The sequence below is a fragment of the Phyllopteryx taeniolatus genome, chromosome 14 (genome assembly GCF_024500385.1).
Source record: "Phyllopteryx taeniolatus isolate TA_2022b chromosome 14, UOR_Ptae_1.2, whole genome shotgun sequence".
Classification (NCBI taxonomy): Eukaryota; Metazoa; Chordata; class Actinopteri; order Syngnathiformes; family Syngnathidae; genus Phyllopteryx; species Phyllopteryx taeniolatus.
Window position 1 is genome coordinate 20,871,405 of NC_084515.1, and position 16,000 is coordinate 20,887,404.

Consider the following 16,000-nt stretch of genomic DNA (forward strand, 5'->3'; position numbering starts at 1 on the left):
GTTATTTCACATTATTGCACACAATTTAATTTCTGATCGTATTTGTTCTACTTTCTTTGTATGTATGGATTACATACATCTGGACAACATCTGGTGAAATTTTCATGTCAATAGCACCTTTGGAAATATATTCAGTGAGAAAAATGGTGATGTGTTAAATACTTATTTCGGCCGCTGAATAAACAAACAACCAGTCACACTCACGCCTATGGACCATTTAGAGTTGTCAATCAAGCTCCCATGCATGCTTTTGAAAAGCCACGCAGGCACGGGGAGAACATGCAAACTCCACACAGGCGGGGCCGGAAATTGAACCCGGGTGCTCAGAACTGAGAGGCTGACGCTCTAACCAGTCGCCCACCGTACCGCCAATATGTAACATGCGTTATCTAATTTTTAAAGTGTTAAAGCTTACCTTCAAGGAAGTTCAGAACAAACATGTCGGACTGGGTATCCGGCTGGAGTGAGATCAGCCGTGCTGATTTCCGAAAGCCGGAAATCTCTGTCTTTTCCTCCACAACTGTTCAGTCATTGAGACTTTGTATTGCTCCAGCCAAACACGACACATGAATTCACAATATTTTGATACGTAATATATCCAGTTTATGCTTCCACCCACCAACTAGCTGGCGATGGCAGCTGTTCCTTTTATTTTGATTACGTTGTTAACTCCTTGAAGGGAAATTATTCTTTGTCATTTTTTGTTCATTGAAAATGAAGGGCTTGGCTGAATGTTTGACAGCGCAGTCACCTTTTGTTGCCGACAGTTTTGCAGTAACGTTAACAACGTGTTGGTACGGTCGACGGCCGGTTGTCACATCCGCCTCACAGTTCTGAGGATCCGGGTTCGAATCCAAACTCGCCTGTGTGGTGAGACGTTCGCCTGCGTGGGTTTTCTCCGGGTACTCTGGTTTCCTCCCACATCCCAAAAACATGCATGATGGTACGTTAAGTGGAGAGTCTAAATTGTCCGTGAATGTGAGTGCGAATGCTTGTTTGTTTATATGTGCCCTGCGATTGGTTGGTGACCAGTCCAGGGTGTACCCCACCTCTGGCCCAGTCAGCTGGGATAGGCTCCAGCATTTATTTATTTATTTTATTGGGTCATTAATGCTATAAACATACTTCCTGTGTTTCTGTCCTCCAGTATTTATATATAAAAAAAAAAAAAAACAGACTGAAATAACACTACAAATGTAACGGTGACTTTGAACTTTACCCCAGTATTGTATTGTTTTCAAATCTGTCCAAAAACATAAAAAAGCCATTTCTCTCTATAAAACCTCATGACACCCCTGAAGCTATTCAAACATGCAAAAAGCAGCAGAACAAACCATCCATCCATCCATCCATCTTCTGAGCCGCTTCTCCTCACTAGGGTCGCGGGCGTGCTGGAGCCTATCCCAGCTGTCATCGGGCAGGAGGCGGGGTACACCCTGAACTGGTTACCAGCCAATCCCAGGGCACATAGGAACAAACAACCATTCGCACTCACAGTCATGCCTACGGGCAATTTAGAGTCTCCAATTCATGCATGTTTTGGGGATGTGCGAGGAAACCGGAGTGCCCGGAGAAAACCCACGCAGGCACGGGGAGAACATACAAACTCCACACAGGCGGGGGCCGGGGATTGAACCCGGGTCCTCAGAACTGTGAGGCTGACGCTCTAACCAGTCCTCCACCGTGCCGCCCAGAACAAACCAATGTGTTGAATATTGTGCTCTCCGCCAGGCCTGTGCGAAAGCTTGTGTGAGCTATTTCACATGTGTAGCCCTCATAGGCAGTACTCACAAAACCGTTGAACCCTCAGTTCACTGGGGGAAAAAAACCCAAACCGATTGTCGTAGGAACGAGCCCTCAAAACGCTTCAGTAGGCACAGCGACTCGATCCCGTAGCGTCGAAGCGGCAGCCCGGTGGCGTTGAGCAGGCGGGACCCGTGGCGTTCAGCAGACAGGACCCGTGGCTTTGAAATAGTAAATCCGTTCGCGTCCAAAAACAGTCCAAGCATCCGTTCGTCCATAAAACAGTCCAATCATCCGTTCGTGTCCAAAAACCAGGTGCCGACCCCCGCCCAAAAAAAACTCTCTCCCTCTGGTCCCGCATCTCCCGCTCTTCCTCTCCACGACTCACCTCCTTCCCCCAATCCCATTGGACCACCACCCCTTCAATCAATCATTAAAACAAAAAAAAACCTGAAATGTTCACAGACCCCTCGGGACGCAGGACACCCCAGTATCCATCCACACAAAGAACCAAACAAACTTTTAACTAGTTTTCACAACAGCAATTCAAACAAATACAGTTTAACACATTTTAGTCAGTACACTACACTCTCCCCCCACAAAAAAAAATTTGTCATGCCCTCATGACATGTATAACAACATAAACTTTTATGAACAGGATAAACACTCCCCTCTCAAACCAATCCACTTATAAAAAATGCTCTTGTACCTCAAAGGTGGTGGAGATAAGCCATATGTCTTATCATCAACCTTAGCTAGAGAGACAGTATGAGTACTAACTGCCACAGAGCTTGGACTCCCTAACAAGTCATAGGTTAGTCGGGTAGGAACCCTTTTCAGTCTTTGAGGCCGTCGTGCCTCGTCTGAACTCTCTGTAACACTGTCTTGTCTCGCAGTCGTTACATCGAATGTCTGTGCTTCAGTGTCCCTTCCAGTATCAACAGTACTTTCAAAAGTCTCATCTTGCACTACGGATCCATCGTCATCTGTTGCCGCAGATGCCTCAACTGTAACCTCATCCATCTCTTGGTTAATTGGAGGGACAACTTGATCCAAATCCATGCTGACAGGTTCTGATTGAACAGTTTCCTGAGCTTCCGGTTGTCTTGACTCACATATGGAGTGATAATCATACCACACACCCATTTCATCCTCTTCTGAGTCAGATGCAGACTCAATCTTTTCAACATGATCAAGCGCTGGTACACCAGAAAGATTACAGTTTTCAGCCCTCTTTGCTTTGAGTCTTTTGCTGGCTCTCCGTTTGCGTTGAAGTGTATCTTCGTTCTTTTCCACATTCAATTTCACTTCCTGTCCAATGGGCAGAATGTGATTTCGGTGCAATACTTTGTTAGAGCCTTGTCCGTTCTCTGGCTTCAACTTGAACACAGGCAAACCAGGGAGTTGACTCTCCACAACGTATGGTGTAGCTTTCCAACGATCAGCTAGCTTGTGTTTTCCTTGCAGTCCAAGATTTCTGATTAACACCCTGTCACCAGAGACTAATGGACAGAAACGAACTCTCTGATCGTAGCGTTGTTTGTTCCCTTCATTTTTTTTTCTAGCCATGCTCTCGGCGAGCTGGTAGGCAGTCTGTAATTCTCGTTTCATGTTTTTGACGTATTTCAGATAGGACTTGGTGGATGTACCATCACTTGAGACTCCAAATGCCACATCTACTGGCAGTCTAGCCTCTCGACCGAACATGAGAAGATATGGCGAGTGGCCTGTTGACTCATTTAGCGTGCAGTTGTATGCATGCACCAGCTGACTGATGTATTTACTCCATTTACTTTTGTCCTGCGCATCAAGAGTACCGAGCATGTTGAGAAGAGTTCTATTGAAACGCTCAGGTTGCGGGTCACCCTGCGGGTGGTAGGGTGTGGTTCTAGACTTCTTTATACCAAGCATACTCAACAGTTCATGAATGAGGCGGCTCTCGAAATCTCTGCCTTGATCCGAGTGTACTCGCTTCGGTAGACCATAGTGGACAAAATATTGTTCCCACAGGACCTTAGCAACTGTTGACGCCTTTTGATCCTTAGTCGCAAAAGCTTGAGCATAACGTGTGTAGTGATCTGTAATTACAAGAAATGAACGGAGAGCAGTGATGTTCTCTGGGCGTGGCCACGACTTCACAGCTTCGATCTTTGAAGGATCAGTAGCAATGCCATTGCTAGAAACGACATGCCCAAGATAGGTTACAGAGGGACAGCAGAACTGACATTTATCCAAAGATAATTTAAGTCCCTCTTCCTTTAATCTGTCAAGCACTTTAAGAAGGCGCTGCTCATGTTCCTCCATTGTTCTCCCGAAAACAATGACATCATCAAGGTACACTAACACTTCCAGCAGATTCATATCACCAACCGTCCTTTCCATGATACGCTGAAACGTGGCTGGTGCTCCGCAGATGCCTTGTGGCATTCTCTCAAATTGATAAAATCCTGCCGGACAGGTAAATGCCGTTTTTTCTTTGTCAGCATCACATAAAGGGATCTGATAGTAGCCACTTCGGAGATCAAGCACGCTGAACCATTTGCTACCACTCAGGCATGTCAGGGCATCCTCCACACGTGGGACTGTATACTGGTCAGGAATTGTTCTCCTGTTTAATGTCCTGTAATCCACGCACATACGTATGGTCCCATTTTTCTTTCGGACCACAACGATAGGTGACGCATAGGGGCTTCTAGACTCTGAAATTATTCCAGCTTCTTTCAAATCATTTAAATGTTTTCTCACATCCTCCAAATCCTTTGGAGGTAAGCGTCTAGAGCGTTCTCTGAATGGTTTGTCCTCCGTCACTCGAATGCTGTGTTGTGTGCTCTTTGCACAACCAACGTCAAACTCACTACAGGAGAAAACCTCTTTCCTTTCCATCATTCTTTGACACAGCCTCTCCTTCCACTCAGGAGGCACAGGAGAATCTGCGAAGTTGAAAGACGAGGGGGATAGTTGAGATGTGGACGGCTTAGAGGACTTCTTTTCAGGGACTGCATTTATTACATCCACCCTGTGCAAATGAGCAATTTGCATACCACGTTTCAATGTCACAGAATGATTTGATACATTTCTCAAAGTTACTGTGATACGACGACAATGAACAGCACTTGCTTTATCAACAACGGGCATCACTAACAGTTCTTCAGGGAAGTAACCCTCCTCTGGACGTTCTACAAGAACAGCCTGACCAGAAAACCCCCCCACAAATTTTGGCACGCCAACCACTTTTGCAACGCCCCCAGGAGACAGCACTAAGGGCTTCTCTCGAGTGAACCAGACTGTTCCTCTTTTTAGGTCAGCTGTGTCATCTGGGGTGCTCCGAAACTTCTCATAAGCCTCTTTTATTGAGGGGTGAACAGACATGTTATGTAAGAAATTATCTCCGTTTTGTGTCTTGCAGGAATGAAATAGGCTCCGAACTATGGAAGTGTTTGTGCCAACCACAATAGAAATCTCACCTTTCATGACTGGGTCTGGACACACAAGCACAAGTGTTTCTATGGTCTTAGCTACACCCACTACATCTCCAGCAAACTCAAGTTTCAAACACATATAACCATCATATGGATATCGGTCTACACTGAGGCCCCAAATCTCCAAGCACTCAATAGGGGTCAAGGGCAGGTGTTTCAGATACTTGTCATAAAAGGAGCGGTACAGCAGGGTAACTTGGGACCCACTATCAAGCAAAGCTTTGGCGTAAATGCCCTCAACTTGTACAGGAACAACAGAACTAGGTCCAATTAAACCCTCTGGCAAATCAGCCTTGCTTTCTTTTAGCGTATCACACTTTGTGGAACGTGTTCTCTCCAGAGCATCAGGCCGTTCCTTTACTGAGCTCCTGGGAAGTTTCCCATCAGCTGTTTTGCTTTCAGGAGACGCTTATTTACTTTTCGGAGATTCTCTGGGTTTTCACACTCCCGCTGAAAATGACCATCTTCACCACATTTGTAGCAAAAAACATCTGCACCATATTGAAATCTGGGAGTTCTCTCTTTCCCACTTGCATATTTTACAGCAGCTTTTTGAGTGTGGTTCTGGATTGCATGCTGTGGTGGACTTTCTGATGTAGCGACAGAGACAGATAGCAGACGTGCAATATCACTTTTAAGCCCCTGAATTTCCTTCTTCAGACTCTCTATGGCATGGTCGGTCTCCACTCCAACAGCTACTGATGGTGCAGACTCTGGTTGTTTTGACACCACTGACGCCGTAGCACAACCTGCACACTTAACCGCAGATGAAGAAACAACATTCTTCACTCTTTCTCTTTCAAGAACCATCCCCTCTTCTTCTCTTACCTCACGAAGGAGCTCTGTGAAGCTTGGAGCGGGCTTTAGCTTGTAAGTCATCCTTATACGAAGTGCAGCAAAATCATGAGTGAGTGCACCTCTAGCAATTTGCTCGATGCGTGTCCTGTTCATGTCAGTGACGTCGATCCCACCTTTCCGATGAACAGCGTGCAGCAGTTTGTCTAACCTGAGTAAGTATCCTGACAACTTCTCTGTTTCTTGCTGGAGTGTGTTACGGAACTTTACCATGAGATCAGCTGCACTATCTGTGGTCCCAAAAGCTGTTTCTAGGGCCTTAAGATACTCATAGGCAGTACTCACAAAACCGTTGAACCCTCAGTTCACTGGGGGAAAAAAACCCAAACCGATTGTCGTAGGAACGAGCCCTCAAAACGCTTCAGTAGGCACAGCGACTCGATCCCGTAGCGTCGAAGCGGCAGCCCGGTGGCGTTGAGCAGGCGGGACCCGTGGCGTTCAGCAGACAGGACCCGTGGCTTTGAAATAGTAAATCCGTTCGCGTCCAAAAACAGTCCAAGCATCCGTTCGTCCATAAAACAGTCCAATCATCCGTTCGTGTCCAAAAACCAGGTGCCGACCCCCGCCCAAAAAAAACTCTCTCCCTCTGGTCCCGCATCTCCCGCTCTTCCTCTCCACGACTCACCTCCTTCCCCCAATCCCATTGGACCACCACCCCTTCAATCAATCATTAAAACAAAAAAAAACCTGAAATGTTCACAGACCCCTCGGGACGCAGGACACCCCAGTATCCATCCACACAAAGAACCAAACAAACTTTTAACTAGTTTTCACAACAGCAATTCAAACAAATACAGTTTAACACATTTTAGTCAGTACACTACACATGCATACTTTATCAAGTGACAACACGGATTTCCTGTAACTGTCGCGTTTTTCTTCAATCTTTCCAATGACTGAGCAGGTCTTTGATTTCTCTCCATTCTTAACACACTTTATACACCGCCATCCAGGTTTCTGTCGACTCGCATGAATGATTCAGTTTAATCTCCAACCTCAAATACAAATAGTCGTCATAATAATTTCAAGTTGTGAATATGTGAGCTAAGAAGCTGCATTTATGTTATTGGCACACATTTGAAATGTTACACTCGCACTATTTGGTGGTACAGTATTTGTACAAAGCACGTATACTGTATGCTGTGTGTTGGGTGCAAATTCCAGAAAGTTTGCATTTGTTTCAAATAAGTACCGACCGGTCAGCATTACTACGTGACGTTCACACGCGCACGCCAGACACCAAAATCCACGCACATGACGTCTGTGCGCACGTCTCCTGTGGTTGCGGGGCTTCCTACTTTCAAAGTCTTGATCTGCAGTCGTAGACTCGAGAGCGTCTTAGCCGTCCGTCTCTGTCCTGTACGCCTTCCGTGGAAAGCAGCACTGGTAGGTCAACGAGTGTGGCTTTTCTGACTTCATGAATCGGTTTTCTTATTCAAATGGAAGTTGCTCTCTTAATATAGTATGCAATAATGATCATGAAACAATTGTTCGTGGTGTATTTAATACGTAGGGGGTTAGGAATTAATACTATTTTTTTTTTTTAAAGATAACAAATATTTATGTTGGCCGTCCATCCATCCATTTTCTGTACCGCTGGAGCCCATCCTAGCCATCTTCAGGCGAGAGGCGGGGTACACCCTGGACTGGTCGCCAGCCAATCGCAGATAAAAAAAAATATGATAGGCTATCATTTCCTTGATGCTTGTTTTGTGTATATCTCGATATCATAAGAAGTCATTCTGACTGAGCGACGCTATTCGAGACATTCTTACAGATTAAATGATTTTGTATTGACTGTGTGATATTTCCTCATAACACAGTTCATTTAAAAAAAAAAATAAAAATCCTACTTGCAGCTGTTTCATTTCTGGAACACAACAGTTACTCGATGGGACGTGAAACAGAAACGACCCTGTCACTCATTTAGTATGATGTTGTTTATGTAGGAAAGGCCGTCCAAATGCAAAAAGCAAATAAGCATATACACGTGATATAATTGACTACAAAAAACGTCAGCCTCACCCATCACAAGAACCGACCCGGCTCGTGTTCCAACACATTGATTGAATGTATAAAATCAAAGAATTTAGCAGCGATATAACGTGACAATGTGCACGAATGACTGATGATGACATTTAGATGACTCTCTCTCTCTCTTGAGAGAGATTTAAGGTTGATATGATAATAGCCCCGGTTTGCTGTAAATCAACGTAATAAAGTAATTCCTCCTGACAATTGATCGTGAACATTGCTTTTTACGACTGTTGTTAAACTGCTGAGGATGATTCATTTTGGGGAACAATTGTGTTGCACGCCAGATGGGAGCGTTCGAACATTTGACTGCAAACGTCAGCAGTTTCTCTTCTCTCTTTTGGGAAAGAGATGTGTGATAGTATACGGCTAACACACTCTTTTCATAACATGCGGCATCATTTCCAAATCATGACCGACACTGACATTTTGAGAATGATTCATAAATGTAAGCAGTATATGCGAGCAGTAGATAGTTTTTATATTTTTGGTTTCAGTTGCAAATTTGCATGAATACTTTTGAAATTGGGCTTGGCTGCGGTCTCACCGTTTGATGCAGTTTACGGCTTAGCGTGTAATGTTGCAAAGGGATGAAGATGCATTTTATGAAGTGAATGATTTCTTGTTGACAATAAACTAATATCCTTTGCAAATATCTGTGCCCCTCAGGACAATTGGCAACCATGGAGACAGTTGAAGACCAATATCTGGACCTCTCAGATGTTCTCAAAATGAATCTGACATACCACCCGAGCGATGTGGTTAATGAAAGTGTCAAACTCTGCATGAAATCATCCGTCAACGATTTTGGCTCAAAATTCAACCCAGCTTTCTGCTATGTCAACTTCCTCCTGAGTTACCTCGGTAACGGGCTCGTCCTGTACATCATTTATAAGTATGAGAAGCTGAACACGGTGACAAACATTTTCCTGCTCAATCTGGTCCTCTCCAACATCTTTTTTGCCACCAGTCTCCCGTTCTGGGCAACATATCATGAGTCTGAGTGGATTTTTGGTAATGTTTTATGTAAATTGGTCAGCAGCGCCTATTTCATTGGTTTCTACAGCTCCATCCTTTTCCTCACACTCATGACATTCGATCGATACCTTGCAGTAGTGCACGCGGTGCCGGCTGCCAAGAGCCGAAAAAGGAGCTATGCCATCATTTCCTCCGCAGCGGTGTGGTGCATAAGTATTCTAGCCAGTGTGAAAGAGCTGGTTTTCCAGAATGTTTGGAAGAGTCCTTTCAACGGGCTGGTGTGCGAGGAATCGGGATACCACGACAGCACCATGGCATTTTGGCGTCTGGTCACTTACTATCAACAATTTCTGGTTTTCTTCCTCCTCCCACTGCTCATGGTGACCTACTGCTACATCAGCATCACCGTCCGCATCCTGTCCACCCGAATGAAGGAGAAATGTCATGCCCTCAAGCTCATATTTGTCATCGTCTTGACCTTCTTCGTCTGTTGGACCCCCTACAACGTCGTCATCCTCCTCCTAGCCATACAGAGTTCCAGTCCAGATGTCGAGTGCGCCGACTCGGACAAGCCGGACTATGCCTTGTTTGTGACCCGGAATATAGCCTACCTCTATTGTTGCATTAGTCCGATGTTTTACACATTTGTTGGTAAAAAGTTCCAGAGTCATTTTAAAAGGCTGCTTGCTAAGAAAATCCCATGTCTGAGGAGACACATAAGTCTCAGCAGCCACAGCACAAGAACCACATCCCAGAAGATGCCGCATTCTGATCACGAGTACAAGATAACCCCACAAATGATGGACATGTCAATAGAAATTGGACCGGAACAAGGATAAGCAATGAACATTGAAGCAAAGTGATCATTGCGTATGTACTTTCTCAAGTAGGGTAACTTTAACTTTTTGAAATTGTTTCTGTATGCCCTTTGTGCATTGGTAGTTATTTTATTATATTGTAGTGTTTTAATTTGAATTCACCGGGACAATCACATCTAAGTATGTATGCACGTCATTATTTGAAGAAAATTACACTGATTGTTTTTGCGTGTGTGTGTGTCTTGTATAGAGGTTTTAATACTCCCTTGGCCTATGATGAAATATACAGTAAATGCATACTCTGCTACTTAATAATAATGCTTTAGATACTTTAGGCATCTATCACATGTTATCAGAACATTCAGTTACCCTATTGTGATAATGGATGCAGCCCTGAAAAGTCACAATTGAATTGCTTTTGTTTTTTTCCTGTTTCCCATCGACATACATCGGAAAGATTCGATGTACTGTACACGTAGCGGTGGTTGAAAAGCAGGATCGAGTTGTGTACAAGGGCCCTTCGACGTCATCGGCAAACCACATTAACAGTGCAATACAATTATTAAAGTGTTTCGATGAAAATGTTACATCCATTGGCAATGCTTTTGTCAGTCTTCATAATGATGTAGTCTAGTTTCTGGGCAGAGTAAAACTTTTGAGAAAGATTTTCAAGCTTTTTAACTTCTTTCTCAACAATTTTTGAGCAGTTTCCCGTCAGCTAAGCACAATCTTTTGGTGAATCAGCTAAGTGATGTGGACAAATAATATGAACTTGGAGTCGGAACGTCACGGTGATATGCTGAAACAGCGTAAGGAGTCATTGCAATTACCAAATGTGTCTTGATGGAAATTTGAAAAAGAAAAAAAGAAGAAAACAGTTCATGTCTGAAAATCAATCGTTGACCGGGTGTTGATCGTAAATTTTCAGGGGCACTTTTGCCGCTCTGAGGGCACTTTTTGCCACACGCATAGGGACATTTAGGGTAAAAGGTGTGTGTGTATGGGGGGGCCTGATCCCACCACATCTGAGTGGCGGGCTATGCATTCGGTACCTGGGCTTTCAGTTGTCCTCTTTATATCACTACGCAATTATATACTCTATAAAAATGCAATATAACAACACGCAACTGCGCCACGTACATCATGTGGAGCAGTTCAGAATCAATATTTATCTAATAGCATAATATATTTTGAATGATGCCGATTATGAACTGTATTACTTTGCGCAGATTGCTGCAGACGTTTTGCTGGTCCAATTTCGCTTGCTCTAACCGACCAATAAGAGGACGGAAAAATGCCGACGTTATTGTCAAACGGAACAACCTATATGAATATAGAGTAAACTAAGCGGGACGGGCATAACGTCCAATTAGACTACATTGGGGGGAGCCAACTTTTTATTACACGGAAAAGGATGACACGCTGCGGCCAGTGCAGCCAAGAGAAACACTATGAAAGAAAGAAGAGATGTAAAAATGATGTGTCTCAAACAAACAACAACAACAACAACCCGGGGTCTGGTAACAAAAATGTTTTTGTAATATCTCAGTGTTAATATTTTATTACATATGCCAATTTGAAATGTTGGTCCAGATTTGAAGAAGAATCACGGAAGTTGATACACGATTGGCTTTCGCGGGCCACGTAAAGTGATGCGGCGAGCCGGATGTGGCCCTCGGGCCTTGAATTTGACACCATCCCAGAATGAATACAATTTGATTCGAAACGCCTGCATCAGAATTTAGGTCGTAAATGTAGATCAGCGCTTCTGATGGTTTCGTCCAGCAGAGAAGACTTTGGCAGCTGCTGGTAAAGGGCGAGTCAAAACAAACCAAAACATGAAAGCAGAGCACATGTTGCATATTGCAGTGCTACTTTTCTGAATGCATGCGTGCTGTTCCCTCGGGGCCTGCGGTGGAGCCTTCTGTTGACCCCTCACCTCCTCCTTTGGATATTTTGGGGCGCTCTGAATTGCGCAGCTGTCTGGACCGTACCAAGTGTCTCGATGAGAGGGGGTACTTTGACGGCCGCATCGGTCGGGCGGGCTCTTTTCTGCGTGACCATGCACCTGCCGTTCGATGCCCCTGGACATCGTTTTTTTCCGAGGGCCTCGCTCGCGCCCCGCATAATCGGTCAATAACGACGCTGAAGCTACGTAGGTGGCTCACTTGTCTTGGTTCAGTGCGGAGCCATTCAGCGACGTCTTAGGCCGTCAACAGAGAGCGTCAAGAGGAGAGGAGAGGAGAGGAGGGGAAAGGAGGGACGCCGGCGGACGCACTCTATTGTCTCGGGTTGATTGGGATTTTCGGGTCCCCTCACGAAGATGTCTCAGGCGACCACGTCGTCGTTGCTGGCAGCACTGTGTAGCAGCGTCCTCCTCGTCGTCAGCGGCAGAGCGTCGTCCTCACTTCACCGTAAGTGGGCTCAAACACGCACGCGCGCGCGCGCGGACTATGCTAGCAACGCTAGCTCATTTGCTGCTTCCTTATGACTCGTCGGCGAAGTGATGCGAAATTGGGGAATTTCCATCGTGGCGAAAACCGCCTGAAAACGGGGAGCTGTTCGAAAAGGACGACCTGCTGCTTCCTTCTGTATGACGACATACATTCTTTGTTTTGTTTTGTTTTGTTTTTTTCAAAGGGCGCTACCATATCCCCCGTCCCCAGGTGTGTTCAATATTCGAAGATGCCATAGAAGACACGCGTCTAAATGCTGGATTTATAAAAAGAAATGTTTTTGAAATGGACATTTCTAGCGACTTTAACATAACAATACAATTAGATATTTTATTTTTATATTCCAGGTACGCAGAGGAAGGGGGCAGAGGAAGGGGGGCGCGCAGACACACACATTCACCCCCCTGCGCCCCTCTGTGAACGATGTAGCCCCCATTTGCTTCATCAATCATGCGCGAGCTGTCAAATCTGCTGTCCCAGCCCTTCCCCGTGCGACCGAGTGTCCCGGCCACAATGGCCTTTTTCAGGAGATGCGCAGTTTCATTTGCTCCGCTGCGGGATGTGTTTCTGCAGCTTTCACGCCATTAGGAAAATGGCAGCGTGGAAAGACAAACGTAGTAAAATGCGTCGTTGTCGTTATGTACAATGTAAGTAACGTCATTAGTGTGGGCGTTGTTTATTTGAGAAACAATTTTGCGTCTTGTGGTAAGTCGTGAACGGTTTCACGTCGTTTGACGATCACTACAGCTCGCACGGATGCAAGATGAGACCCTCTTCGGTGTTATGTAATCACAAAATCGGACTTGAAGTCGAACGGCTTCATCTTCATGTTAAGCGATGCTATTCATATGAGCTTAATTAGTTATTGTCACCTTAACTAGTGAACTATAGAATGGAACTGGACCGATTGCTTAGTGTCGGTTAAAAGTGACACCTGGGTGTTCAAAATAAACGAATGACCAATAAATGAAGGTATTACAATTCCAGATAAAAGAAACAATCTTTGGACTTCACCCTACGTTGGGGTCGCCGCAGCGACTATTCCTCTTCCATCCCTCCACGGCATCTTCTGCTGTTTAAGTCTTGTACCCGGCGGCTCCATTTGCGGCAACCTTCTACCTTTACATCCAAACATGTTCATAGCGCTTCACTATGTCCCCCCAAACCTTCCAGTCTGTACTTATTACTTACACTGTCCATTCTTGTCACTCCCAAAGAGAATCTTAGCATCTCTCATCCACAGTCCCCCGCAGTCAGTTAATCCCAAGTACGTACTTGAACTCCTGCACCAAATAAAGGAAACATTACAGGCATGAAATAAGTTATTGTCTGTGTTTGGTGAAATGCACTACTGGTGATAATGAAGTCGTGTGTGTATTGTTCCAAAGGATTTGGGAAACGCTAACAGATGGTATGTTTTCCAGCCTTGGCCGCATGCAGCTTTCTCACCCACCTTGAAACCTTCCACTGTTTCTTTTTGTCCCTTTCAAATACATAATACTGCAGGCGCATCCCCAAGAAATGTTAAAAATCATTCATGTGACAATGCTGATAATTCTGTGGACTTAAAGTTTGAACCCTCATGCAATGTGTAGTTTAGCTCTGTCAATAAGCTTCAGACAGTAAAGGAACACAACGTCGTGCAGAGATAACGGCCTGCTTACGAATCTTTGCCGTTATGGGACAGGAGAATCTTCCTCTGAAGGTTCCAAAGTTATAATGTTTTTTTTCCCCCCTACATCACGCCGACATATCATTTGACTTATGATGGTACTACCTCACGGCTATTCGTCTTGAGCAGTAGCGGAGATATTGCATTAGGGTCGCACGTAACCGGAGCCTATCCCAGCTGATTTAGGCCGAGAAGTCAGCTGCGATACCGATATCTTAGTCACAAGTACACTCCAGACTGGTCGCCGGTCAATCAGAGGGGACATATAGACACGCAAACAGTCAAATCAATGGGCAATGTAGAGTCTTACCGAAGAATCCTATTTTTTCGAGCGGAGACCAGAGTACAACCTTGCACGGGTAAAGCATGCAACTCCGCACAGAAACGTTCCAACAGTGCTGCAACGGACCCACTACATCCACATGTAGCCAAACTTCCATTAAAGAAAGGAAAAAAGCCACAGCGGTTACTGAAATAAAAGACTCAAATTGCCTAAGAATGTGTAATGTATTAACGGCGCCATAATCTTTGTTCAGACCAGTTTCATAATTTTCTATATATATATATATATATATATATATATATATATATATATAGATCATTGATATGAATATTCCTAAATACTGTTGATATATTAATACTGAACTAAAGATAAAGGGGTAGGATTAGATGAGTTTAGACCTCCTCCTACTCCTTTTCGAACATGGAAATGGTTAGTTATGTGAAAGCAGGCAACTTATTACTTACGTATGTTTGTGTTGATTATTTCATTTTTTTAAACTACATAAATTTGTTATTTTATTTGCCGATATGCTCCATTGTTGTTTTTTTACTGTACTGTATTATGCTTTGGAAGTATTGTACTTTTATACATGTTCGAAAAAAAAAGTAATAATAAAAAAATACTCAGCTTGCCCGGTATGGGGAAAAAAAACAAAATAACTAAATTTACAAAGGAATTTTCCAGGCTTTGTATATGGTTTGTAACATTTTAAAGGTCAAAATGGCTTATATTGTCCTTTTAAAAACTGACTTCACCATTTTATGAGCTCTTACGATAAACCCTCTTTGATTGTCATTTTTTCAGTTTATATTCTTGAATCAAATGTAACATCTTGAAATCAGCTCATAGCCTGTGATTAAGTTCTGGACATTGGTACCTACATTGCCAGAACATTTTGTACTATTGTAAGTTCAGTGTATTTTTTTCTTAGTATTGTACAACATACAACATAGTAATAATGAATTTAAGAGTTGGTAAGAGGGGTCCTGCGTAATCAATACTTTTGGCTGTTTATGTTGAGTACTGTACTATCCTCATCCCCTCCTTGCATGACTTGTGATGCTTGTTTTACATCCCAAAGTTTACTGAGATTATTTCAATTTCTTTCTATTTTTGTCCCGGCTGCATTTTCGCAGATAGCTTTTCTTTCAAGAAACTCAGCATTTCTTACTTGGAGACCAGCTGGTCAGTGCAGCCATACATTATTCTGATGAAGTATGCATTTTGCGGTTGACGTGTAGGGAAATTGTCACATTCAGACTACAACTATTAAGTTAAAATGTTCAATGTGTTCTCCTTTCTTAGAAACCCTGTAGTCACCACTATTAAAATGCAAATGAGCTTTAACATTAAAAAGAGGAACAGTTGTAACCCCCCCCCCCCCCCCCCCCCCCCCCCCCCGCATTAGAAATTTGGTTCCTCTTTTGGGATCCAGATGGCATCCTGACAAACATTTGGAAATTGAACAATTCCACAAGCAGATGGCATTACTTTTGATTACAACATTTTAAATCTTAAAGTGTCACTGTCACATTTCTACTTGTGTGACAAAATATAATGGCATGAAGAATAAAGATTCATAAAGAGTGGCCTGAAATAAGCAAACTGGCCTGCTGTGATCGTATTATTTGTAGCTGTGCTCACTTGCAACTAAGGCTCTTGAGGTTTTTCGGGATACCAGT

General features: G+C 43.9%; 2 protein-coding genes across 3 annotated transcripts in view; both read left to right on the forward strand.

Moving 5' to 3' along the window:
• Positions 1-7,355: 7,355 nt before the first annotated feature.
• Positions 7,356-10,494, forward strand: LOC133488453 (C-C chemokine receptor type 3-like). Its single transcript, XM_061796298.1, has 2 exons — positions 7,356-7,463; positions 8,781-10,494. The coding sequence occupies exon 2, from the start codon at positions 8,795-8,797 to the stop codon at positions 9,926-9,928; it is 1,134 nt and encodes a 377-aa protein (XP_061652282.1). The 5' UTR covers positions 7,356-7,463; positions 8,781-8,794; the 3' UTR covers positions 9,929-10,494.
• A 1,358-nt stretch (positions 10,495-11,852) lies between these two features.
• cntnap2b (contactin associated protein 2b) overlaps positions 11,853-16,000 on the forward strand; it is a 29,334-nt gene continuing 25,186 nt past the window's right edge. For both annotated transcript variants that reach the window (XM_061796296.1, XM_061796297.1), the window contains exon 1: positions 11,853-12,321. In XM_061796296.1, the coding sequence (XP_061652280.1) occupies positions 12,231-12,321 (91 nt within the window). In that variant the 5' untranslated portion in view covers positions 11,853-12,230. The remainder of the gene's footprint in view (positions 12,322-16,000) is intronic.

What these genes read in the sequence shown, in the direction of transcription:
- LOC133488453 (XM_061796298.1), top strand. Translation starts at nt 8,795, where the DNA reads ATGGAGACAGTTGAAGACCAATATCTGGACCTCTCAGATGTTCTCAAA.